The sequence below is a fragment of the Acomys minous genome, assembly GCF_964271855.1.
Source record: "Acomys minous genome assembly, chromosome: 4".
In the NCBI taxonomy this organism is placed as follows: domain Eukaryota; kingdom Metazoa; phylum Chordata; class Mammalia; order Rodentia; family Muridae; genus Acomys; species Acomys minous.
This window is the reverse complement of record NC_140486.1, coordinates 111,848,740-111,873,850: the sequence shown is the minus strand read 5'-3', so window position 1 is coordinate 111,873,850 and position 25,111 is coordinate 111,848,740. Positions and strand designations below refer to the sequence as shown.

Below are 25,111 nucleotides of genomic sequence, written 5' to 3'. Positions count from 1 at the left end.
TAATTATTCCCGGGGGTGGAGGGGACCGGCTGTGGTGGTTTGAATAAGAACAGTCTCCATGGGCTCATATATTTGAACACTTAGTCATCAGGGAGGGACACTGCTTGAGAAGGATTAGAAGGGTTGGGGGTGTGGCCTTGTTGAAATGGGCGTGGCCTGGTTGGAGGAAGTATGTTTACTGGGAGTGGACTCTGAGATTTCAAAAGCACACTCCTTTAATCCCAGCACTTGGGAGGCAGAAGCAGGCAGATCGCTGTGAGTTCGAGGCCAGCCTGGTCTGCAAAAGTGAGTACAGGACAGTCAAAGCTAATACAGAGAAACCTTGTCTTGAAAAACCAAAAACCAAACCAAAACAAAACAAAACAAAAAACCAAAAAAAACCCCTCAATCCAGGCCACCTGGCTTTCTTTCTTCCTGCTACCTGTGTCCAGATACAGAGCTCTCAGCTCCTTCTCCAGCTCCATGTCTGCCTTCCTGTCCCCATGCTCCCTGCCTTGACGATGACGCCCTAGCCCTCTTTTAAGAGTTGCCTTGGAGCCGGGCCGTGGTGGCGCACGCCTTTAATCCCAGCACTCGGGAGGCAGAGGCAGGCGGATCGCTGTGAGTTCGAGGCCAGCCTGGTCTACAAAGTGAGTCCAGGATGGCCAAGGCTACACAGAGAAACCCTGTCTCGAAAAACCAAAAAAAAAAAAAAAAAAAAAAAAAAAAAAAGAGTTGCCTTGGTCATGGTGTCTCTTTGCAGAACTAGTACAGTGACTAAGACAGGGAGCACCTCTAATCCGAAAACCCCAAATCTGAAACGCTTCAAGATCCAAAACTTTTTGAGTAAACCAGCAGATGCCACAAGAGGGGAATTCCATACCTGACATCATGTGACGGGTCTCAGTCAAAATATAGGCATGCTAACAGTACTGTAGAACGTGAACTTCAGGCTAGCTGTGTAAGGTCTACAAGAAACTAAGGCATTTTGTGTTTCGCTTGGGTCCAGGCCTCAAGATGTCTCATTATGTATGTGCAAATATTCCAACATCCAGGAAAAAAAAAAAAACCAAAAAACCCAAACCTCCTAAATTTGAACACTTCTGCTCCCGAGCTGGTTCCTAGTTGATAAGGGACACTCAACCTGTAATGTCTGTTCCTAGGCAACAACCCCTGAAACTGTTAAAAGGAATCACAGTGCACTTAAAACCAGATACAACTGTTTGGCTGAGCAGACCTTATACAATTATTCCCAAATTAAAAAAGTTTTAATTATGTATTTCTTTGTTTATATGTGGTGTTATATGGAAGCCAGAGGTTGGTGTTGGGATGTCAATAGTTTCTCCATATTGTTTATGCATATTTACATATGTGTGTGTGCGTGTGTGTGTACATAGGTGTGTATGTCTTTGTACACGTGTACATGCATCCCTGTGGAGATTAGATGTTGTTACCTCAGGTGTCCTCCTTAGGAACACTGTCTACCTCCTTTGAGAGGGGATCCCTACCAGGGCAGTGGTGGCCCACACCTTTAGTCCCAGCACTTGGGAGGCAGAGGCAGGTGGATCTCTGTGAGTTCGAGGCCAGCCTGGTCTACAAAGCAATTTCAAGATGGCCAGGACTACACAGAGAAAGCCTGTCCTGTAAAACCAACTGCTCTCCTCCTGCTCCCGCAAAACAAACAAACAAAAAAACAAAAACAAAAACAAAAAACAAAACAAAACAAAAAACCCATAAAACAAAACAAAACAAAACAAAAGACAGAGACAGAGAGAGGGAGAAAGGTTAGTCTGGAACTCATCAGTTAGGCTAGGCTGGGTAAGCTCCTGGGATCCTCCTGTCTCTCCTCCACCCAATGCTGAGAGTGTTAAGGTCCTTTTGCTCACAAGGCAAGTGCTTTCCAGTCTAAGCCGCTGCCCCAGCCCCTGTTGCCAAGTGGTCGCAGCTCTCTCTTCCACAAACTTCTAAAGAGCCCTGATGATGCTTCAACACCGTTTTTTAAGGTGTCAAATATGTTACAGATTCGACAGCTGCATTTGAGAGGAATGTATTCAGGCCAATACTTAACCAGGAAGGGAAACTGGCCTCGGGGTGAGGGGATTTTACGTGTGTCTCCTCTTTTCGATTTGAATGCCCTTATTCTTGCTTTCGACTTTCCTTAAAGAGAAAGCGGGGACAGCACGTGTTGACTGAGAGCGATGCTCAGGTGTCAGGCACCAGGATTGTAGTACGCAGTGGTCCGGTCCAAGGTGGAGCAAAAGCCTCCCTGGATCCCTCAGGTCGGAAGCCTGTTGCCTTCTCTGTTTCTCTCAGGCCACATACATTTTCCCTTGGTCTTCCTGTGTGCTCATTTTCATCTTGAGGGTAAGATCATTCCACCCACTCTTCCTTTATCTTACTGGAATCTATTGAGCTCGGGACAGACAGTGTGGGGGAGGTGTCCCGCAGAACTGGAGATAGCAAAGGCCAGGCTGTGTTTCAGGACAGAAGAGTGGGTGAGAAGTTGGGGAACAGGAGATGTCCCTGCCAGGCTTCTCCTCCTCTCTTGTTCGACATCTGACTTTAAGGAAGCCTTCTCCTACCATACACAACCAGGAAAGAACATCTCTTTACTATTTCTGTTTCCCTTTTTCCCCTCACACAAGCAAGATCTGTCTTTAGATGCACTTGGGGGTTGGGGTGGGGCAGATTAGCAGTATGGCTCAGTGGTAGAACCTTAGGGCATTCAAGGCCTTGGGTTGAATTCTTAGCATCACACACGCACACACACAAATTAGACACAGCATTTGGGACCACTTGGAAGCAGAAGACACAGTGCTGAGAACATGAACACTGTCTATTTCCATGTCGCCAGAGCTCAGGGCGTGGCGTATTTTTACCCTTAATTTACATCCCCAAGTGGCTCTTCCTTCTAGCTTCTTTCTTTATTTTCTGTAAAACTCTCAAGTTACTCTGGGAGACAGAAATGACAGCTGGCAGACAGGCAGGTATGTTTGGCCCAGGGAGCCAATCCAGAGAGGAGCTGCCTCAAGGGGTAGCTCAGGGCAGCGGTCTGATTAGCTTTGCAGTCGGCTCCAGATGCTAACGTCAGCAGCATGCCACATGGTCAGGCTGGGTTGGAGTGGCTGCAGAGACTTGGTCCTGAAGGCACCAGCTGGGGGACCTTGGAGAATACCTTTATGGACAGGGCTTAGAAAATTACAACACGATGGCTCACATTCCTTCTCCGGAGGTTTGTTGTGTGCTCAATCATTTAGCCAATCAATACGTATTTGTTTATGTGTATGTTTATATCTATGTGCATGGTGTGTGTGTGTGTGTGTGTGACACACATGCTCCTGTGTGTACATGTGTGTGGAGGCCAATGGGCAACCTTGGGTGTCACATCTCAGGAACCGTTCACCCTGTCTTTTGAGTCAGTGTCCCTCATTGGCTTGGGTTTGTTGAGTTGACTAGGGTGGCTGGCCAGCGAGCTCAGGGGTCCTCCTGTCTCCACTTTCTCAGCAGGGGATTAGCAGCCTGCACCACCGTGCCTGCATTTGTCCAACATTTATTGAGTACCTAACGGGTGCCTGCATTTAGCTGACGTGAATTAATACCTACTGAATGTCTACATTCAGCCAATATTCACTGAGTACCAGACGGGTGTACATGGTTTTCTAGCACTTCGGCACAAGACAGACAGGGTCTCAGTTCAGTCAGTCAGATACGTCTTCTTTCTCAGGATGGAGAGCAATAAGATAGCTGAGTGGACAGATTGTGAACGTAGCTGCCTGGGGGGGGGGGCAGGCAGAGTAATGTTTTCCCTACCTGGTTCCATAGATGCTCATGTTCCCTCCTCAGGACCTGTCACGCAGCATGAGGCACTTAGGGTTGCTCATGTTCTGCCAATTAATTAGAATAGCCATAGGGCCATGCTGCAGGCATCATGGGAAGTATTGACTGCCATTGTTGGTTTGAAGGACAGAAGATGCCATTAGCCAAGGATTTCAGGGGACCCCTTTTTTTTAAGCTCCTGAAGCCTTCAAAAGTGGCACACTCTGCTCATACCAGTGGAGGCCGTTTGGGGAGCTCTGGTGTGGAAAAACACAAGCTAAGACATGTGTATAATTGTCCACTACTGAATTACATCGCCATTGGCAAACAAATACAGCTGCAGATAGTGGCAAGGGATGTTAAGACGATAGACCAGGAGTACAGTGCTGGGGGGCTGTTGGGGAAAACATGGTTTTCTATGAGGAGGTCGGCCTGAAAAAGGCTCTGAGGAATGACGTCAGGGTGGTCAGCCAAGTGTGGATCTGGGAGGGGCCATCTCACTGGCCTTGTTTTCCTAAACTTAGAGTACTATTCCTCTTCCCAGGGTTAGGTGAGATAGTATGTCCTAAGTGCCTGGGTCCTGCTGAAGCTCACTAAATGGACTGGATGGCCACGGGGGCTGATATGACAGACCCTAGGTGAAGTCGGGGGACCCTCTCTGACCCCTCGGTGTCCTTAGATCTCAGACATGCCCAGTGGCCTGGGTACCACACTTGATCCTCCTGCCTCTGTCTTTCTGGTTCTTCCAAGCAGAGGGATTCTGCCCCAGTGAGCAGGCGCCAGCAGTCTTTCCTTGAAGACAGGATCTAGGGTCCCCGACTCTGGCCACTCAGTCTTGGTTCAAGTTCCCCCTTGGACATTCCAGCTGCCTTTTTGCAGACACCAGAGACTCGGTTGGTGCCTTCCAAGTCTCACCGTTGTCTCTCTCTTTCCTGTATCTGGAATCCCCAGTCCTGAATAGGCCAAGGTGGTTGCACCTCATGCTGTCTTGGCAGCTAACCGGCCTTTAGAACTCTGTTTTATCTGCTCCGTTACTTAAAACCAATTTCTGTGGTATAGTAGGCTCCGCACTTTATGTGACCATCTCTTTCAGTTCTTAAACCTCCATGAGAAAGCAGTGCCACAGAGCTCCAAGGCTCCAGAGAGGGGACGGGTCCAGAAGCATGGACACCATGGTGAAGGGAATTAGCATACAGAGTGTCTAAGACCTGGCCAAGAGCCTTCTCTGCTTGGACCTAGCAGCCTCGACCAATGAGGCCATGAAGACCCAGGAGTGTGAACCCACAGGAAGGAAAGGTGAAAGAGCAAGTGGCAGGATGGTCAGTAAACAGTGTGACTAGGCAGTGGAGTAAGCTCGCCGTGGTCAGTATCTCAAGAGTGAAATGCAGGCCTCCTGGGAGTTACAGCAAGTGAGTCACCGGGGAGAGAAGCCTTCCCAGGGTGCGGAAGAACTTGACCGCTGCAGGGGAAAAAAAGCATGCGACAGAAGGCAGCGATTTCAGACAGAGTGGTAGAGACTTGCATTGAGAGCAGTTGCAGCTGTAGCTGCAGCTGCTGTCCGGTGGGACCTGCAGCTGCTTCTGTCTTCTCAAGGTGCTGACTGACTGAATTCATCAATAGCTACCAGATGCTCACTGTGGGCTGAGAAGAGCTTTAGGAACTCAAAAATAAACAAGGGCAATGTTGCTGGGCATGGTGGTGCATGCCTTTGATCCCAGCACTCGAGAGGCAGAGGCAGGTGGATCGCTGTGAGTTCGAGGCCAGCCTAGTCTACAAAGTGAGTCCAGGATAGCCAAAGCCAAAGGCTACACAGAGAGACCCTGTCTCAAACAAACAAACAGGGCAACGTTGAATAGCCACCTGGCAGGTAAAGAGTAAGGGTTCTGTCTTTTACTTGTGCATGTGGTGTGTGTGTGTGTGTGTGTGTGTGTGTGTGTGTGTGTGTGTGTGTGTAGAAAGAGAGAGAGAATATGTTTGTGAGTGCAGGTGTGCATACACATGTGTGCAGGTATGCATACACATGTGTGCATGTGCGTGTAGAGGCCAGAGGCAAATGCTCGTGTCTTCCTCAGTTATTCTCTATTTTTAATTTTTCTTAAATATTAATTTTGTGTGTATGGGTGTTTTTCCCACACATGTCTGTGTACTTAGTGAACTCGGTGTTTACCAAGGCCAGAGAGGGTGTTAGATCCCTTGGGCTTAAGAGTTACAGATGGCTGTGAGGGACCATGTGGGTGCTAGAAATCAAACACTGGTCATGTGGAACAGCAGCCAATGCTCTTAAACTGCAGAATCATTTCTTCAGCCCTCCCATCTTATTTGTTTGAGACAGGGTCTTACTGTACCAAGACCTTTCCAATTAGGCTAGACTAGCTGGCCAATGAGCTCCCAGGATGCATCTACTTCTGCCCCACCCATTCCCCTGCTGGGATTACAGGCACACATAGCTGTGTCCTTCTTTTGCATGGACTCAGGTTTTCATGTTTGTGTGGCCAGCACTTTAATGAGTGAGCCACTTCCTGGCCCGAGGTGTCTGTGCTCATGAGTGACCCAGCGAGGCTTCTCTGGAGGGGGTGGTATTTCTGAGGAGGAAAGACTCTCATCTGTTCACCATAACTGAGTAGCACCTGAACTTGAAGGACAGAGCTGGGATGGAAAATTAAATTATCCCACAGAGAGCCAGAAATGGAGAATTCTTCCCAGGGCAGAGAGGGTGCTACCTGGTGATTGATTTTTGTACTTTTTCTGATTTGAGTGAGAGAAATAGGATATTGAGCCCAGTGACAAGTCTTTGGGAATGTCTAGGTAGGATAGAGCCATTCCTGGCAGCATGGCGCTGGCCAGGACTAAGGAGAGAGGTGTATTAGAGGTTGCAGTCCATGGCCTCTGGACCTTTGGTGCAGTGAAACTTGGTGCTCAATTCAAGATGCTCAAAACTTGCTGTTTTGAGAGTCCCCTGGAGTAGAGAAAACCTTGTATGTTGGTTGGGGCACTTTCAGCTGCAGGTAACAGAATCCTGTAAGTACTTAAACCCAAAGTAATTCTCTCACTAACAGGAAGCCAATGGGCAGGCCAGCTCCTAGGCTTGTTAACTCTAGGAGTCTAATCCAACAGCGCCATTCAGGACCCAGGTTCGGTTTATCTTTCTGCTCTGCCATCTGCCTGTTAACCTCACTTCCCAGCCACTTCTTCTCATGGTTGCAAAACAGCAACAGTGACTCTCCAGTAATCATATCCTAGTTGGTAGGAAGGGAGCCATTTTGCCTCGTGTATGTTTCTAAGAAGGACTTTTATTAGACGCCCCACAGAGCCCTTCCTGTTGCAGCTCATTGACTGCAATTGCACACTGTCCCCTGGTCTGAGCCCTTTGATGGTTAGTGTCAGCTCTGTGTTATGTGGAACAAGAAAGGATGATGTTTCCAGCAAAAACAAAGGGGACTATAATGTTCTGGGGTATGGAGAATCCACAATAAGACAGCTGGGGGTTCACAGAGATGAGAGAGAGAGAGAGAGAGAGAGAGAGAGAGAGAGAGAGAGAGAGATAGCCATTTAGAAGTAGAGATGCCAGATAGAACCAGTACTTTCCTCCAAACATGGGAACAAATTACATCTCCCACAGGCGCCCAGGTAAAGGGGGAGGCAAGAGTTCTGTTTGGTTTTTTGTTTTTGAGAGTAATGGTGCTCAAGAAGGCTAGCAAATGAGAGAGAGACTTGGCTTTCTCAGTAGAACCTGAGAGAAAAAGAAAACAGACGAGCTGGCATAAAAATAAGTTATACAAGAAAAACCTTTGACTCAAAGAAAGACCTGAGTTGGCAAAGTTATCAAGCTCAACAGGATCCAGACATTGGCTGTAAGAGGAAAATGACACAGAGAGGGTGGCACTGCCCATCCTTCTACCAGAACTGGTGTGAACTTGGCCTTGGGTTGGTGCCTGGGACTTGGTCACACTGCATTCACAAAGACTGCAGAACTACACTTCTGGTGAATATTGGTCGCAGAAATGTTCTTTTTCAATATGAACGCAGCTACAAGATGTGTTGAGACATTCAGAGACCTAGGATAGATCTGTTGATGTTCATAGCAGACCAAACAAACAAACAAAAGACAACCAACCAAACAACCAAACAAAAAAAGCAAAATGCAGAATGTGGCTGCCAGGACACAAGGGGGCCTCCTTGTCTTCACTCGGCCACGCTAGCCCCTGAGCCTGTTCTGGGCTGCTCCTTGTGCAACCTCAGGAAGTGTGTGTGTTTGAGCCACATCCTTTGCCCAGAGGCTCACACGGAATCCTTATTTCACTCGGTGACCACCTAGAACAAAATACCAGCTGCCACCCGCTTCCTGGACTTCATAACAGCGGCTCTCAACCGTTCACCCTCCCGGACGCCGGTGACAGGCTAGCCCCTAGAACTGCCGCCCTGCAACGTGACAGACACCGCCAGGGACCAGGAACTTGAGTCATGCATCTGACCCACACAAGATCACGGCAGGCTCTGACCTCTGGGGTTTCCTTCTGTCTGGAAGAGTAACCTTGGCCGTCTGTAGGAAAGATCGTCTCACAGTCCCTCTTCTGAACGTGCGTGAGAGCCTCTTCCCCCCCCCCACTGCACCCCAGTTTTCACAGTCCTTATCCACAACACTGCCAGCTCAGTAGAGGCAGGAAGTTGTCAGAGATATTTGTGTGATGGAGTTGTGAGCTGGGCTATTTTCTTCTTGCTCATAGGAAACGGCAGGCAGCAAGTTAAACCCAGAGGCCCTGCTCTCTTCAGTTGTGGACCCGGTGAGGGGCACTGTGTCTAAAAGCTGCTCAGAGCAATGCAGGCTTCCTCAGACACAAAGCACTTGTCAAAGCTCATGTCCTGCCTCGGACCTTTCCTTGCTTCCCTACTCCAAAAGGCAGCCACAGGCGAACAGCTCCTGACGGCAGCAGCCAAGTCGGGTGCCACTTCCCTGAGGGGAGAGTCACTTCCTTTGTAGTTTCAGGAAGGATCCAGGCTTCACAAGAACCTGGTGTCCGGGCATAGGAGCTTAGGGCCTGATGGCCTGAGCATGCTGCCTGTCTCTGGCCTCACACAGCACCCAGAGGATATCCATGTGAACTTTAACTCAGGAGATTCTCGGAGCTGAGGACCTGCTTTAAAACTGTTTCACAGTCTCACTGCAGATCCTTACATCCAAGACACCGGAGCAAAGTCTGGGGCAGACAACATCCATAGGTGCCTCCCACAGCCATGATAGAACACTTCCCTGTCCACTGTCTATCACTGTCAGCTTGGCAGCTTCTCGCTCCACACCCACCTCTTTTCCTTTGTAGAAACCGTTGCCAATTTCATCTAAAGCCTTCCTTTCTTGACTTTTCTTTCCTTCATTCTCTCTCTCTCTGTGTCTCTCTCGGTCTCTGTCTCTCTGTCTGTCTGTCTGTCTGTCTTTCTCTCCCATTGTTCCTTTTTCTTTTGTTGTCCCCTATTTCCACTCTTTATATGATTTCTCACACCATCCCTTTCCTTCTCATTTTCTTCCATTTTTTTTCCGTTCTTCTTTCACCTTGCAGGCTGAGGAAGTAAGTGTGGCCGTCTCCTTTCTCACCAAGAATTGGACATGCCTGTCTCCCAACTTAGAGTGATGGTGGTAAAGGGAGCAATGGCCTCCATGCAGACCAGACTCTCTATTCATTAACAGAATTGTGACCACAGCAGGGAAAATGTGACACTCTACTTTACTGTTTAGTTTCCCAGCCGTCTCAGAACAAAGCCACGTGGCTGCAAAATCCCCAATGTATGGGACACGCATCCAAGTGCTATTCACAATCAAATACCACCCAAAGAGGTGAGGAGGAGCCCATCTCAGACAGAACACTGCCCTGCCTCCCACTCACGAAATGGTCTTGGGTCCCATCTTGCCCACGTGTTTATGCACCCACTCACGTCTGGAAATATTTTCTGAGCCCTGAGAAAGAAGACTGAGCTTGGAAGCAGGGCTGTGAACACTAGTACCTATAGGTTCCAAACACCTGCATGTTAAACAAGAGAATCCAATGAAGCTCTGCCACCATCCTCCGCATGCCTGACTTTGTGGGCCTATAAATGATGGAGTGTGAGCAGAGTCCCTGAATGCTGGGGTCATGGCCCCCCACTGTGCAGTCGACCTTCTGGACCGTGAGGTACAGACTGACCTTAGGAAAGAATGAAGATGGGATGGGTGTTTTGACGAGGCTCTCCCTTGAGAGGAGCTGGGGTAACGAGGGCCCTTGGTGTCTCATTGTACACTGTCCCAGCCTGGTTCCTGCTTCTACTGACACCAAACAGGTTCAGGTATAAGGACTGAGTTATACAGAAACCGCGGCTAAACTCAGGAACGAATGTTAGATTTTTGTTTCAACTTAAAAGAGGAACTGGAGTTAAAATAAGCAGTGACCAACCAGTACCACCGCTTCCTGAAGGACGGCACCAACTCGGCTTCACTGCGCATGAGCTTTGATTTGTTCCTTAGGAGGTGTGTGTGTGTGTGTGTGTGTGTGCGCGCGTGCGTGTGCGCGCGTGCGCGCGTGCGTGTGCTAGGGTCTCATGTAGTCTGGGCTAATCTCAAACTCTGCATAGCCGAGGATGATTTTGAACTTTTGATCCCCTTACCTCCACCCAAATACTAAGATTACCAGACATTGTGCAGGACCAGAGAACTGAACCAGGCTGCACATGCTAGGCGGGCTATCTACCAATTAAGCAACAGTTCCAGCCACTAGCAAATGTGTGGGGGTTTTGTTGTTGTTGTTTGGTTTGCTTGTTTGTTTGCTTTTATAGGACAGGACATCCTTATAGATGGAGACTGCCTTAGACTCTCTTGTCCCCATCTGTCAGTGGTAGGCAGGCTCCTGCTTTCTAAAAGCCAAGCAACACAGAGCTCAGTAGTTTGTGAATGGTCCAGGCAGAGAAAGCTGTTGGTGGCTAAGCCAATCAGATTCCCTCTAGGGACTGGGACATGAGAAGGCTACTGCTGTCATCAGGGGAGGAGCGAACCCATAGAGAGGAGCTGACTCACTGAGGTAGAACCCAGCCAGGGCCCCGGTGTCTCTGGTTCTAAGCCCTGAGCTTCTCTGGTGTCTTTCTGGCCACTAAGGACAGTGGCTCCTTACACAAGTCAGCCAGAGTGGCCCCCTAAGCCCACTGAAGCTCCTAGTGGGGAGCCACTCAAGGCTGGTGGTCATTTATGGGGTCACAGGAAGCCACGGAAGTAAGAGTGTGAAGACGACGTGGGCACAGACTCCAGACAGGTGGGGTTACGGGTTTTTCAAGCTGTAGCACAAACCCTCAGCAAGAAGCCACAAGGTCACGTCTTTTCCAGTCATATTTAAACCTTTCATCACTTTGAAGGAATAGAAGAAACCACAAATGGGGAGAAAGATCAGAGACGCCGACTGACTTTTAACTTGAGAATTCATGCCTAGCAGGAAGCCACCTGCCAAGGACCCAAGGCCACCAGGCAAAGTTCACACAGTCCTAGATTTAGATTAAAAAAAAAAATGTAGAAACCACGGAAGCCAGTTCTTGCCTAAGCCACCCATGCCCTCAGAAGCTGTGTAGTCTACACCTCAGAAAGGATTCAGATGACGAACATCTGTCAAAACCTTAAAAAGGGTGTTTGCTTACGTGTGCCCACATCTGTCTTGGTGCATTCCACCAAAGCCTGGGCTGGGCCATGCATTCCCTGACCCCTAGAGTAGGCCTTCCAGCTGAACCTCCTTCTATCTCGCTGACCGATGCCCTGCAGGGGAGCAGTCACTCAAGCCCACAGTGGCCCACACTGGCCTTTCCCACGGAGCTTGGGAGGAGCAGACCTGTCCCGTAGAAAGAAGCTTTGCAGCATCTGAATGGAGCCAGTTCCCTTCTAGCCCCATTCTCTGGACCTGGTGGAAGTCACTGAAGTGATTTCTTTTTAATTCCATCGTTAGGCACCCTGCGCGAGGCTTTCTTCTATTCATAGCTTCTCTCTCTTCCATGTTTCTGAGGCCTTTTGGCCTGGGGACCACCTTTTGTTAAGGCAGCTGCAATTCTACGTCTTTGACCTAAGTCATCAGTTCTTTCAGGTTTTGGAAGTCACCAACGTGCCTTGCTGCTCCCTTCCCATTTCTACTTCCTTTTCAACTAAACCCTGAAGGCATTGTTCCTTTTTTGTTTCTGGTGACACAGTACCTAAATGCTTGTCCTTTCTTCCTGCGCTGCTCAGACAGACGTGTCCCCCCACGCTGCTATGGCTCTTAGTATAGTCCCCAGGAACTTAGTAACACACAGTCCCTCCTCTGCTGCGGACACAGAGACTATCACCTCCTTCTTTCTGCACGCCCCCCAAGTTTTATGTTTGTTTTTGTTTTTAATGAAGCCAGGCAAAGAATAGCTTCCCTGCCTGCCATATCACTCAGCTGCCACACGCTGTGGTCAAACAAAGCCCTTGTGTTTGTCACATGAACTGTACAAAGGGGGGTCTTCTCAAGCTTCCATTGACACTTTCTTTCTTTTTGTTTTTTGTTTTTGTTGTTGTTGTTTTTGGTTTTTGAGACAGGGTTTCTCTGTGTAGCCTTGGCTGTCCTGGACTCACTTTGTAGACCAGGCTGGCCTCGAACTCACAGCGATCCACCTGCCTCTGCCTCCAGAGTGCTGGGATTAAAGGCGTGCGCACACTTTCTTTTTAAGTTCAGCTGTGGCTGGTGAGATGACTCAGTGGGTAAAGACGCTGCCACCAAACCTCAGGATCTGAGTTCAATGGGGGGAGAAGCCACACGGCAGAAAGAGAGAACTAATGCCTGCAAGCTGTCCTCTTAGCTCTACATACACACCATGGCACATTCCATAAATATAAACAAATAAATAAATAGTTTATTTATGGCTTTGTATATTTTGTCTTTGTATAGTGAAGTCAGAGGCCACAACAGATGCACTGGGCAGAAGGGAGCATGGGAATTGACAGGCACTAGCTCATGCAACCCTGCAAGGTCATCTCCCTCTGCTGCTTCCTGGGCCACTTACATCTGCTCATCTATGGTAGCCAAAGAAAATAATGGATCAAGGTATAGCCATTGACTTGGCTTCCTTCGCCAATGTATCCTTTGCTGGGCCATGCCACCAACAAGCTCTGCCATGTGTGCTGATGATCATCTACGAAGAGTCACTGTTAATCACTCAAATAACATATAGCTCTCCCAGGTCCTCACATCGAGGCTACCCAGGCTACCTGTTCTTCCTTCCTCTTCCTTCATTTTCTCCCAGAGTGGGAACAGGTTGGGTCAGGACTTACCTGAACAGTGAATTTATCATCCTCGTTGGGTAGAATCCTGTAAGTGTAAACACAGTTCCGGAACCTGAAATAGATCAAAGATGACATTAGAAACCATGAAGGAAAACCAAGTTTGCTTGTGCCAGAGAGAACAAGGCCCTCTGACATAGCCTGTGGACTCTGCACACAAAGCTCCTACATGCCAGGGTTGATGGTGTTCCGAGGTGGAGCTGAACCTGGTGTCTCACTGTCCCATATACAGCAGTTGTCCCACCCCTCGGCACACAAACAGTGGCCATGGAGGTGTCATTTATGTCACTGCTAGATATCTATGGGGTCTGATCTAAATGTGTCCCTCATCTCGAGGGGCTTCCTCAACCATCTCAGCTGTCACGTTGTCCAACAGAATGGAGCAAGAGACATGTTCCAGGGGCTTTGGCAAGACAGTGTTGTGGTGATGGGCCCAGGTACAACAGCAGAGGAAACAATCTGCTAAGGTTAGCCCCCCAGTATTTACTGCAATCCCTCTATGTGGGCCCTCCCCCCTAGACTCCTTGTTTTATGGCTTCCTTCTTCCTGCAGGGAGACCCTACCCCTTCAGATGCTGAAATTTGCAGTAGGTTGGAGAGCTCTGATTGCTTCTATAGAGGAAGTGTCAAGTAGTCAAGAGCTCTTTCTCTTTCTCTTTCTAGAAGCACTATGGGTCTTCGGCTCAAGGATCCCAAGCACTTTTGACCTTCCCAGAATCTCTGAAAGGAAGGACTTGTTAAAGATGAGGGCCGTCTGGGAAGGGGCCACTGGCAAGCAGTCTCCAGCCTGCTGGTATATGGTAGCACGGTGGCCATGAGAGTCAGTTGGTGGCCTCGGGAGTCCACTGGCCCTGCAGCTGAGCCTGGCAGGCTGTGAGTAGTTTGGGGGGAACATTAATTACGCGGGCTTGTCCTTAAGCTTGCTAGAATGGCCTCATCCTCTATTTGGGGTCCCCATGAGCAGTGAAAACTAGGTACCCCTATTGCCCCAAGGAAGGGGGCCAAACTCTATCAGCAACGCAATGCTTTCAATCTAGAAATGAGAGCTAAGGAGGCTGGAGAGAACTCTGAGTATTTAGTTAAGAGCACTTGCTGCTCTTCCAGGGGACCTGGGTTTAATTCCCAGTATACAAATGGAGGCCCACAACCAACTGTAATTCCAGTTCCGAGAGATCCAGCATCCTTTTCCGGCCTCCACCGACACTGCATACGCATGACACACATACATATATGCAGCGAAAAGACCCATACAATAAAAATAAATCTTACAAAAAGTCACTTAGCTCCTTCCACGTGCCACACAGTACTACAGTTTCACATGTGCTATTATATAACTTGATTTTAAAGTTTTATAATTGAGAGCTGGGTGCATAGTTCAGTTGGTGGTTCTTGCCTAACAGTCATGAAGCCGTGAGCTCAGTTCCCATTATAAACCAGGCACGGTGACACACACCTGAAATCCCAGGACGCAGGAGGTGGAAGCAAGGGGATTAGAAGTTCAAAGCCATTCTCAGCTACATAGGGAGCTGGAGTCCAGCCTGGGTTACATGAGACTGTGTTTCCAAAACCAAAACCAACCAAACAAACAAAAGACACAAAAACCAAAACCCAAAAACCAAAAAGACTATGTGGTGAAAAAAAAAAAAAAGCTACATACAGAAGATATACAATGAAAAATATGTATATCCTACATCCTATGGGTTTCTTAGGCTTATTCTTATTTGTAAAGTTTTTTGTTTTTTGGTTTTTGTTTTTGTTTTTTAAGACTGGGTTTCTCTGTGTAGCCTTAGCTGGCCTAGACTCACTTTGTAGTCCAGGCTGGCCTTGAACTCACAGCGATCCACCAGCCTCTGCCTCCCAAGTGCTAGGATTAAAGGCATGTGCCACCACCGCCCAGCCTTGTAAAGTATTTTAAAAACACACAAGATTGTATATACAAATCTCTCTAGACACATATAAAAGTCATACTGTTTACGTTGTTTTAAAGTTTGCTTCCTTCATAAGATATTATCAAGGTCTTCTTCCATCTTGTGGTGGTTTGAACTCGAATGTCCCCCATGGGCTCATATGTTTGAGTACTTAGTCCCCGTTTGGCAGAATTATTAAGGAAAGATTAGGAGGTGTGGCCTTGTTGTGGGAGGCATGTCAGTGGGGATGGACACTGCCACTTCCACGTACCCTGCCCCCACAACCATGGACTCTAACCCTGTAGAACGGTGAGCCCTAATAAATTCTTTCTTTTATAAGTTGCCTTGGTCATGGTGCCTCTGCGTAGTGATAGCGAAGTAACCAAGACACACATGAGAGAGATGGTTTGCTGACACTGTCAGCATTCTACCACATAGATATACTGGCATGCCCTTGACCGGGGCCTGGTGGTTACTTTGAATGTTTTGCCTTCATAAGTTGCGGTGAACAGACATCTGTGCATACATGGATGAACTCTTTGCTTTAATTTCTTTATCATAAAATGAAGATGATAGCAATGCTGCATCTACTTGCTGCTGGGAAGACTAAACGCATTCGTGTATTGAAAGCCTTTGCACGGTGCCTGGCTCACACTGGACACTACATATGTGAGTATTTGTTAGTCATTGTGGATAAACAAATAACTAGGTAGAGTCAACGAGGCATTTTACACACAGGCTTGCATGTACACACACACTTTTATGTAGCTTAGGCCAGCTTCAAACTTGGGATAATCCTCCTGCCTCAGACTCCCAAGTGCTGGGATTGCAGGTGTGAGCCACCATGTCTTGCTGGCATTTTATATTTTAATAGAGACAGCCAACTGCCATCCAGTGAGACTGTCATCTTTTTTCTTCCTCCTAACGGATATGAGAGTGTCTATTACCCCACACCCTGCTGACTGACTTATCAGATTTCTTAATCTTCACAAATCTGAGAGAGGAAGAACCAGGCAGCTTGCCTTACTTTGCCTCTCTCTCTCCCTGTGAGAAAGATTTGGCTTGTTTTTGTTCTTGGCTGTTTCTGTTTCTTTTTCCTTGAATTCCTTCTTTTGTCTTTGTCTCTATTTTTCTTTATGTCATTTTGTGCTTGTTTCCAAGACCCTGATCTATGCTACCATGGATTTTGATTTTGTTTATTTCAACAATGTTTGTTGGTTATCTTCTGTAACTGTGTAATTTTACATTTTATTATGTAGCCAGCTTCATAATCTTTTCTTTTATGGCTTTGCATTTATATACTTAAAGAAAATTTGGGGCAATGCTTTTGGGAGATTTTATGACTTTGTTGCTTCACTCTCCATGGGAAAGCTTCTCTTGAGAGCTCTTCTGGCTTTAGTCCCAACTTTCTATCCCACCCCAACCTTTCCCCACAGCCCGGGTTGATGCCACCACCATCTGGCCCAGTATCATCTTATCTCTCAGAGATATCACTGGAACACAGCGAATCCACACAACACCCACGTACACATCCCCACGGCTCCTCAGCCCTGCACAGCAGCCTTATCTCTCTGGAGCCCTGAACTTCCTCCTACAGATAAGCAGAGGAGGGAGGGTGAGAATGACTCTCTTTAGCTGATGGCAGCTACTTATGGAAGAGCCCCAAGGGCTCATCGACAGAAAGAAAGGACAGAGAGACAAAGACATGGTGGCTCCAAATTTAGGGGGAACCCCCCCCCCCGAAATTTAATCGAGTGTGGGAGAAAAGCCTGCTTGGCCTTATCAAAGATCTCCTAGAAACCGAAACAAAGAAACAGCCTCACATGACTAAGGCAAAAATCAGAACTGAACATAAGGGGAGCATCTCAGATGACCTTGCCTGGGCACCGTCAATATGCACCCAGCATCATATCCATCATCCTTGTGAAAACATTGGGCCAAAATTAAATTTCAAAGCATTCTGGAGCCTCCACAGGGAGGCTAGCCTCCCCCATTCACCAGCAGCTGTCCCTCTCCCTGGTCTTAAGTGCAGTATGTGTCCACATACATATGTGTGCACAGGCCAACTCATGTGCATATGCATGACACTCATGCCCACTTGTGCATGTACATAACATATGCACAAGCACCTATAGATGCATAAAACACTTCTAGGCACATACAAAATACTACAGCCAAAATGTTGAACAGAGGCTGCGTGTGGCTCTGTGGTAGAGCACTTGCCTAGCCTGTGAGAGGCCCTGGATTTGATCCCCACCTCCACAGGGTGGTGGTGTTGTGGCCCGGGGATTGATACGATGAAAGTGAAGATTCCACGGATGAATTCTGTTTGCCAAGTGCTTCTCCAGACCAGGATCTGTATGGTGTGTTCATGTTCAGTGAGCCCCACAGAGCGGGGCGAGGTGTCTCACTTCATGTTCCGCTTCTGTAATTGCTTGTAAAGCCCACTGTGACTCTTGCTCTGTGCCAGTTCTAATGTCTAGAAAACACTCTTTGCATGTGCTTTCTCTTCTCTTGGCTAAATTCTGCACGCTTCTGGGCAAGATGGGGTAGAAGACAGCCCAAGCGGAATGCCTGCATTCGGAAAGCCATCTGGAGTTGGGAAATGGTCCCGCACACCTACAAGTTCAGCATTTCGGAAGCTGAAGCAGCAGGTCACAGAGTTCAAAGCCAACCCAGGCTACGAAGTGACCCTGTTCCCATGCCCTAGTACAGAGGGGAGACAAGTCATTCTGGCTAACACAGAGTAAGAGAAAATGAACCTAAGCCCCGGGAAGCAAGCGTGTCCATGCCTACTGCTGCGGCCTACAGAACACTGGACCTACAGAACTAACAGGGCTGCACTAACAGAGGCCAACCATGGCTTCCCTGGGCCCCTCCAGCAGAGAGAAAATAGGAAGAGGGTTCAGGTGGCCAGTGGGTGAGAGATGGAGGAAAGACGAGCAGAGAACCCTCCTTGGTAGTAGGGACCCAAGTGGTCATTCTTGACCTATGGCTTTAAGAAGCAAAGGCACGGGAGGAAGGTCCTAGAAGGGAACTCTCCATCTGTCAGAGGTTACTACTTGCCCAATACTACCTGAGTCTTGTTGGTTTGGTGAGATTTTTTCACCCCTATCCTTCTTGTTTTTTTGTTTTTGGGGTTTTTTTTTCCCTTCCTCTTTCTTGTTTTTGTTTTGTTCTGTTTTGTTAGTTTGGTATGGTAATTTGGACAGAAATGGACTTTTGATTCTAAAAGAAGCTGTCTCCTCCAATCCCCAGCTGTCAGAAAAAGAAGCATCACCAGACCTGTGAAAATATATTACCACTCACACAAAGAGAGTCCCCCACCCGACAAAGGATATAAAGGAGTTATCGCTATCTTAAATAAACTCGTGGTTTCAAAACAGCATGGTGAGGTTCGGGGAGCTGTCTGGATTCCCAGAAGCCACATATTCCAGCTCCATTCGGTTGCTGTAATAAAATGCCCTGACCCAGCAAAGGCCGCCCAGCAAAGAAACAACTTACTTGGCAGGATATATAAGGTTCTCCTTAGGGCAGACATTTTCTTTTTCCAACAGTAGCCATTATATTACTTTAGAAATTCTGGGCATTGTAATGAGCACTGAAATTTGAGTAAGTGGTGTAAGCATGTGGAAGGAAGCCCCATGACCCTGATTTGTAGATCAGATGAAGGCTTATTCAGAAAAGGTGGGACTGGAGAGCAGGCTCAGTGGGTAAGAGTGTTTGCTGGGCAAGCTGCAGGACCTGAGTTTAGATTCTCCTGCATGCATGTGAAAAAGCAGAGTTTAGAGCCTGTGTGGTGGTACGCGCCTTGGATTCCGGAGTTTGGGAGGTGGGTGCATCTTTGTGAGTTCTAAACCAGCCAGGGCTACATAGTGAGACCCTGTCTCAAAAAGTTTCCAAGGTCTGGATGTGGTCACACACATCTATAACTTCAGTGTTGAGGTGGGGGTCGGATGGGGGTGAGTATCAGAGACAGAAGGCTTACTGGGACTGGTCAGCCAGCCTAGCCAAAACCAGCAAGCTCAGTCAGTGACACTGTCTCAAGGGAACAAGGCAGAGAGTGATGGATCTGGGTACCAGATGTCCTCCTCTGCCTAGCCCCCGCCTCCAGGCACAAGCACAGTCAAGCACAAACATATGAGCACACACGTCTGTGCACATGCGTGGTATCATATGTACCATAGATGATGAAATTTCATTAAGAAGAAAAGACAAGAGAAGCAGATGATGACAGTTGCAGTGGTGCACGCCTGTAATCCCAACACTCAGGAAGGCAGAGGCAGGTGGATCTCTGTGAGTTTGAGGACAGCCTGGTCTACAAAGTGAGTCTGCTAGGACATCCAGGGCTACACAGAGAAGCCCTGTCTTTAAAAAAAAATCAGCTGAAAGATTAATGAGGAATGGTCAAAGAAAGGGACAGACTAAAAGATGAAAGCATAAAATTCTCTGTAGGTAATCGGTTATCATGAACCAGCCAGTGATTGTGGGGGAAACGTATCATTTACAACAGTAACAAAAGCATAAACCAAGACAAGAAATACTCAAGGTCTGTATGAGAAAATATTATACCATCAAAGAGATAACACAATTAGACTGAGTGTCACTAAAATGTCAAGCTCACAGCTTATGTTAGGATGGATTTTCCTGCCATACCAATCAAAGTCACAATGGGAAGTTTTGTTCAAGTTGAAAAATATTATTATCTGGTTTACCTGGAAAAACACTTGATGTAATACATGAGAAAATCCTCAGAACATTTTTTAAGATTGTGCTAATGCCTTGTGTAGTGGTGTAGGGGGGACAAACTTGGACAAATAAACAACCAAGAATGAGATTTGTATGGCTTAGTATGAGGCAGGCAGAGAACTCATGGAGGGAAAAAGCATAAATCATTTAATAAGAGGCTGGGAAAAGATGGCTACTTGAGAAAAATAACCACAGAGCTTTATCATCTGTCATCTGCTAAGTCCAACAAGATTTAAGCTTTCAACGTGAACAATAAAACAGTATGGGAACAACGGCATGGCCGCTGCATTTGTTTGTATAGTTAGGATACCGGACACATGATACATGTTATTCAGTCAACACGTACAACAATTCTACCACACAGGCCCTGTTGGCTTTCAGATGAGGAGGCTGGGGACCAGTGTAATTAGACAAACTTGCTGGAGGCCCCTCCCTTAACCCGAGTTGATTAACTACAAAGACCCAGTCTTAGCCCTCAGGAGTGGATTTCTTCATGCAGAAGGAGTGTTAGAAATCCAAGGAAGAACTCACACAAGACAACAAAGCGATAGATTTTGCAAACATTGATGATCCTCACATGCCAGAGAATATAAAATGTAAAGGCAAATTATCATGAAGATGCGTTTACAACAAACATGACATCAATAACTCACGTAGGCAGATGACAAAGCTTGCAGCTTTCCTTGTACTGGGGACTAAGCCTATGACCTCATGCCTGCTAGGCAAGCTCTTAACTATCAGGCTATAGCTCCAGTCCTGCTCCACCTTCTACTGAGACAAGACCTCATTATGTAATCCACAGTAGACTGGAACTCATAACAACTCTTCCCAAGCTACATATGGTTTTAAATGATTAAGAGATGCTAAGAGAATACAGAGGACCAATCCAAAAGAGGACGGCCAGTGAGTCCCTCAAACACGATCATCAATCAAAAATAAACCAAAATGAACATGGATGCCCTTTCACCTTACGACTCTGTAATTTTCTTAAAAATAACAATATATAGAAGCATAAATTAAGTCAAAACTTCTGGAAAGCAGTTTGCCATTTTGTTTCCACAGCCTTCCAAGGTTCCTGTGTGATGAGCTAATCATCCCCTGGGGATTTGTAACCAGTAACGGGAGTAACCATTCTGCTGGAAGACCTTCCTCGTAGCTGCCACACTTGCAGTGAGACTGCCAATAGTGCAAATGTCAGTCAAAGAATCATTCCAGAAAGCATGAAATGGCCTGGAAGAGAAGTCTGTGCTTCCAGCAAAGGTGATGTTTAGGAGGAAATTCTAATGAGGTGGGGAAAGTTGATGTTTCTGGAGACCTCAGGCACAAGTGAAAGGTGGTGCTGTGTGTGTGTGGTGTGTGTGTGTGTGTGTGTGTGTGTGTGTGTGTGTGTGTGTGTGTATGTGTGTATATATGTGTGCGTGTATGTGCGTGTGTGTATATAAGTGAAAAGACACACTAACCGATTAACAGTAGCCCCCAGACACTCTTGTGTCATTGAAATACCAATTAACAAGGCTTATGCTATACTCTCAGAGACTGGGTGATGATTTTGTTTGTTTGTTTGTTTTATACTTTTACTTTATGCTTAACTTGTTGTGGGGCCTTAAGTTGAGACAGGTCTCACTATGTAGCCTGGGAGGCTGGTTTGGAACTCATGGCCATCTTTCTGCCTCAGCTTTTTGAGCATGCAGTCACAGCTGTCTTCCACAACACACAGCCAATTCCACTGCTACCCAAAAGAAGACTTTACTGTTTATCTCCATCTCTGTCCTCCCCTCTGCTGCCCACGCCAGCTGCACAGCCACGTGAGAACTACCTCTCTGCAGATGTTCCATTGGCCAGCTCTCCACAGTGTTATTTCAATTGCAGAGTAAACCCGAACTGATGGGTTCTGATACTTGTTAACCGTATGGCCCCCATATATGTGTGCAGGGACACATGTACACATAAATAAATGTGCAAGAAGTCAGAGGAAAATCTTGAGTGTCCTCCCTCAGATACCATCTTTTTTTTTTTTTTTTGAGACAGGTTCTTTCACTAGTCTGGGGCTCATTAATTTAGCTAGGCTGATTGTCTCAAGCTCCAGGGACCTTCCTGTCTCCACCTCCCTAGCGCTGGGATTACAAACATTTCTCTATGGGTTGTGAGGATTGAACTCTGATCGTCCTTTGCTGTAAGGCAAGCATGTGACGGGCTGAGCCACCTTCCTAGCCCAATTAAGTGGGTTTCTAAGTCACAGAGACAAAAAGAGCATGTGTGCTAAGTTCTGAGGCAACTCTACAAGATGGCAGATCTGTAGAGTTAAAGAAAACCCAAAAACTGAACCCATACATTTCATAGGCTCCTTCTCCCCACCCTCCTCATCCTCTCTCCCAAAAGTCAAGGGCCCATCACAGCTACCAATATGGGGCTCCCTACCATAGAACATTCTGTATCTGTCTAGCTTTGTTTGTTTGTTTGTTTGTTTGTTTGTTTTTCGAGACAAGGTTTCTTTGTGTAGCCTTGGCTGTCCTGGACTCTCTTTGTAGACCAGGCTGGCCTCGAACTCACAGAGATCTGTCTGCCTCTGCTTCCCGAGTGCTGGGATTACAGGAGTGTGTCACCAAGTCCCGCTTCTGTCTAGCCTTTTCATGGCCACGGGACTTCATCCCTTCAGCACCTCCTTACTAAGGGTCAGAAGGGGCCTGCCTTTCTTCTAGATTTCATCTTCATTCATGTTCCCCTGAGCATTCTTTTCTTCTGTGTCTGTGCCCCGCCCCCCCCTCCCTCCCTCCTTCAGGCAGCAGCCACCAGACACTCTTGCGTCATTGAAGTCCTCTTCCTGCCTCAATCGCTTTGAGCACTTCCTCTGTGGAGGCCCCACATGACAGCTCCGTGTCTCCCAGAGGCCTCCAGGAAGTCCCGGAAGTGACACTGTCACAGCTCTCCTCTCCTGTCATGGAACTTTCTTCACAGAGGATCCTCTGCTCCTCTGCTTCTGAGATATCACTGGTTGCTTTCAGCTCATACAGCTAGTGCCCAGCTGTATTTTTCCATACGCAACGCTTGTCTCTGGCTAGGCCTTGGGAGGGTCACGTTACTTCTGTCTTCCTAGCTTACCCTTGCAAAGATGCAGTTATTCAAATGTGCAAAGACTAGATAGACAGTTCTCCAAATAAGGCATACAAATGACACACTAGCATTGTTAACATTAGGGAAACAAATTAAAACCACAGTTAGCTGCTTCTTTGCAACCCCTAAGCTGGGTAGGGGAAAAAAAAAAAAGACAGCTAGATGTGGTGGTGAACACATTCAGGACATGGAAGACGGAGGATCAGAAGTTCAAGGCCAATTCTGAGTATAATAGGGTGTTCGGGGACGGCCTAGGCTACATAAGACCACGCTCACAAACACACAAGCAAGCAAGGGAGGAGATAAGTGTTTCCCCTGTAAGCATAAGAACCCAAGTTTGATGCCCAGAATATACATTAAAAACCAATCAACGAACAACAGCAAACTGGGTTTGGTGCCTCTCTCACCGGTCAGCCTAACTTACAAGACAAGTTCCAGGGCATTGAGGGCTTCTGTCTTAAAATGTTTTTTTTTTTCTTTTCTTCTTTTTTTTTTCTTCTTCCAATTTTTATGTACATTGGTATTTTTCCTGAATGTGTATCTGTGTGAGGGTGCCAGTTTCCTTGTAACTGGAGTTACAGACAGTTGTGAACTTCCATGAGGTGCTGGGAATTAAACCTGAGCTGGGTCCTCTGGAGGAGCAACCAGTGATCCTAACCACTGAGATATCTCTGCAGGCTCCTCAAATTTTAAAAAGGTGGGGCTGGTGAGATGGCTCAGAGGGTAAAGGCACTTGCCTCTAAACCTGCTACCTCAGTTCAGTCCTTGGGACCCACGTGGTAGAAGGAGAGAACCAACTCCTGATGTTGTTTTCTAGCAGATACACCCAATGTACACACACACACACACACACACACACACACACACACACACACACACACACACACAAACACCCTCCCCCCAGATATGACCAGTGGAAAAGCTGAACCCTCACACATGGCTGGTAAGAGGATTGTCATACCCAAGACTACCGCAAACAGACATGCACACAAAGACCAGTCGATCCACTGCCCACAGCAGCATTGTTAGTAATAGTGAGAAAGTAAAACACATTCACAAGTGCAAAAGTCCTTCAACAGTCAAATGCGGTGTCCATACAATGGGTTCCCAGTGAGTACCTTGAAGGCATTATGCCAAGTGGGCAAATTCAAATACCAAAAGCCACACATCATATAATTCCACATAAAATGTACAGGTGAGGCAAATCCTTAGAGACAGAAAGTGGATTGGCTCACTCTAGAACTCAGAAGAAAGGGGAGTGGCAAGCAGCTGCTCATGGGTATTGGGGGGTGGGGTGTCTTTTGGGGATAAAGCTCTGAAGCTAGACAGTGGTGTTGGTCGCATGACTATACGACTTACTAAGAACCACTGAGCCACAAACTAGCACGTGGCCAGGTGACCTCACGGTGTGTACCTTAACTTCAGTGTGCATACGTAAACTCAGGCTCTGTAAGCCGGGGGACCGGTCTGGCCCACCTCACTTTGGAGCTGGGCTTCTGGGTGTCTTGCAGCTCCAGAGTCTCGCTTCTCAGGATGACATGGCATGAATTGGAGGGCAACAGCAGACTCTTGTTCCATCTCTGAGGCAAGGAGGCAGGAGCCTCGTGTCCCAGAGAGATGGACTTGTTAAATTAAGAAGTGTTTTTGTCCTTGCACAGGCCATTTAGCCTATGGTGGTAGGCAGAATTGCAGGAGGCGCCTAGGCCAGTGCCCACCCTGGACCCGGGTAGGCAGCTTCAGGGAGCTGGGCACGGGCAAACATAACCGTTCTGTGTCATGTCACATAATACAATTAAACAGACCTTCCTGGGTTTAGCCCTCCTTCCTGGTCTTGGACACAATCTTCAAGGCCATCGTTCTCAGATAAAAGCCTTTGCTCATGTCAAGTGGACTTGGGGAGCCATAGACCTCCAGCTCTGGCTTCTGCCTGTGCCAGAATCTCCCTCATTTGCCCTCAATGCCAGATATGGAAAACATTACACCGCAGCGTTTGCACGAAAGTCATTAGTGCTGCGCTGTGGAAACCTTACAGAGACTTTAAACGGAGGCTGGAGGAAGAGATTCTCACAGCATGGTCCATGCTCTGACCCCTCTGCTAGGCAGCCCCACCCTCACAGACCTTTCTTTTTCTGTCAAAGAACAAGTGTTATACAGTATTCACCATGTTCTCCGTTAGTCCTGAAAATTTGGCCTGTCTTATCACCAACGGCAGGCTTGGGGCCTGCTCTCCTACCAGTGGCTAGTCACATGATTTC

General features: G+C 47.4%; 1 protein-coding gene across 1 annotated transcript in view; it reads right to left on the bottom strand.

The window, feature by feature from the left end:
• Positions 1 to 25,111, bottom strand: part of INPP5D (inositol polyphosphate-5-phosphatase D) — a 112,813-nt gene that overhangs the window by 84,078 nt on the left and 3,624 nt on the right. Inside the window, exon 2 of the mRNA XM_084780466.1 lies at positions 13,082 to 13,145. Within this exon, the coding sequence (XP_084636592.1) occupies positions 13,082 to 13,145 (64 nt within the window). The remainder of the gene's footprint in view (positions 1 to 13,081; positions 13,146 to 25,111) is intronic.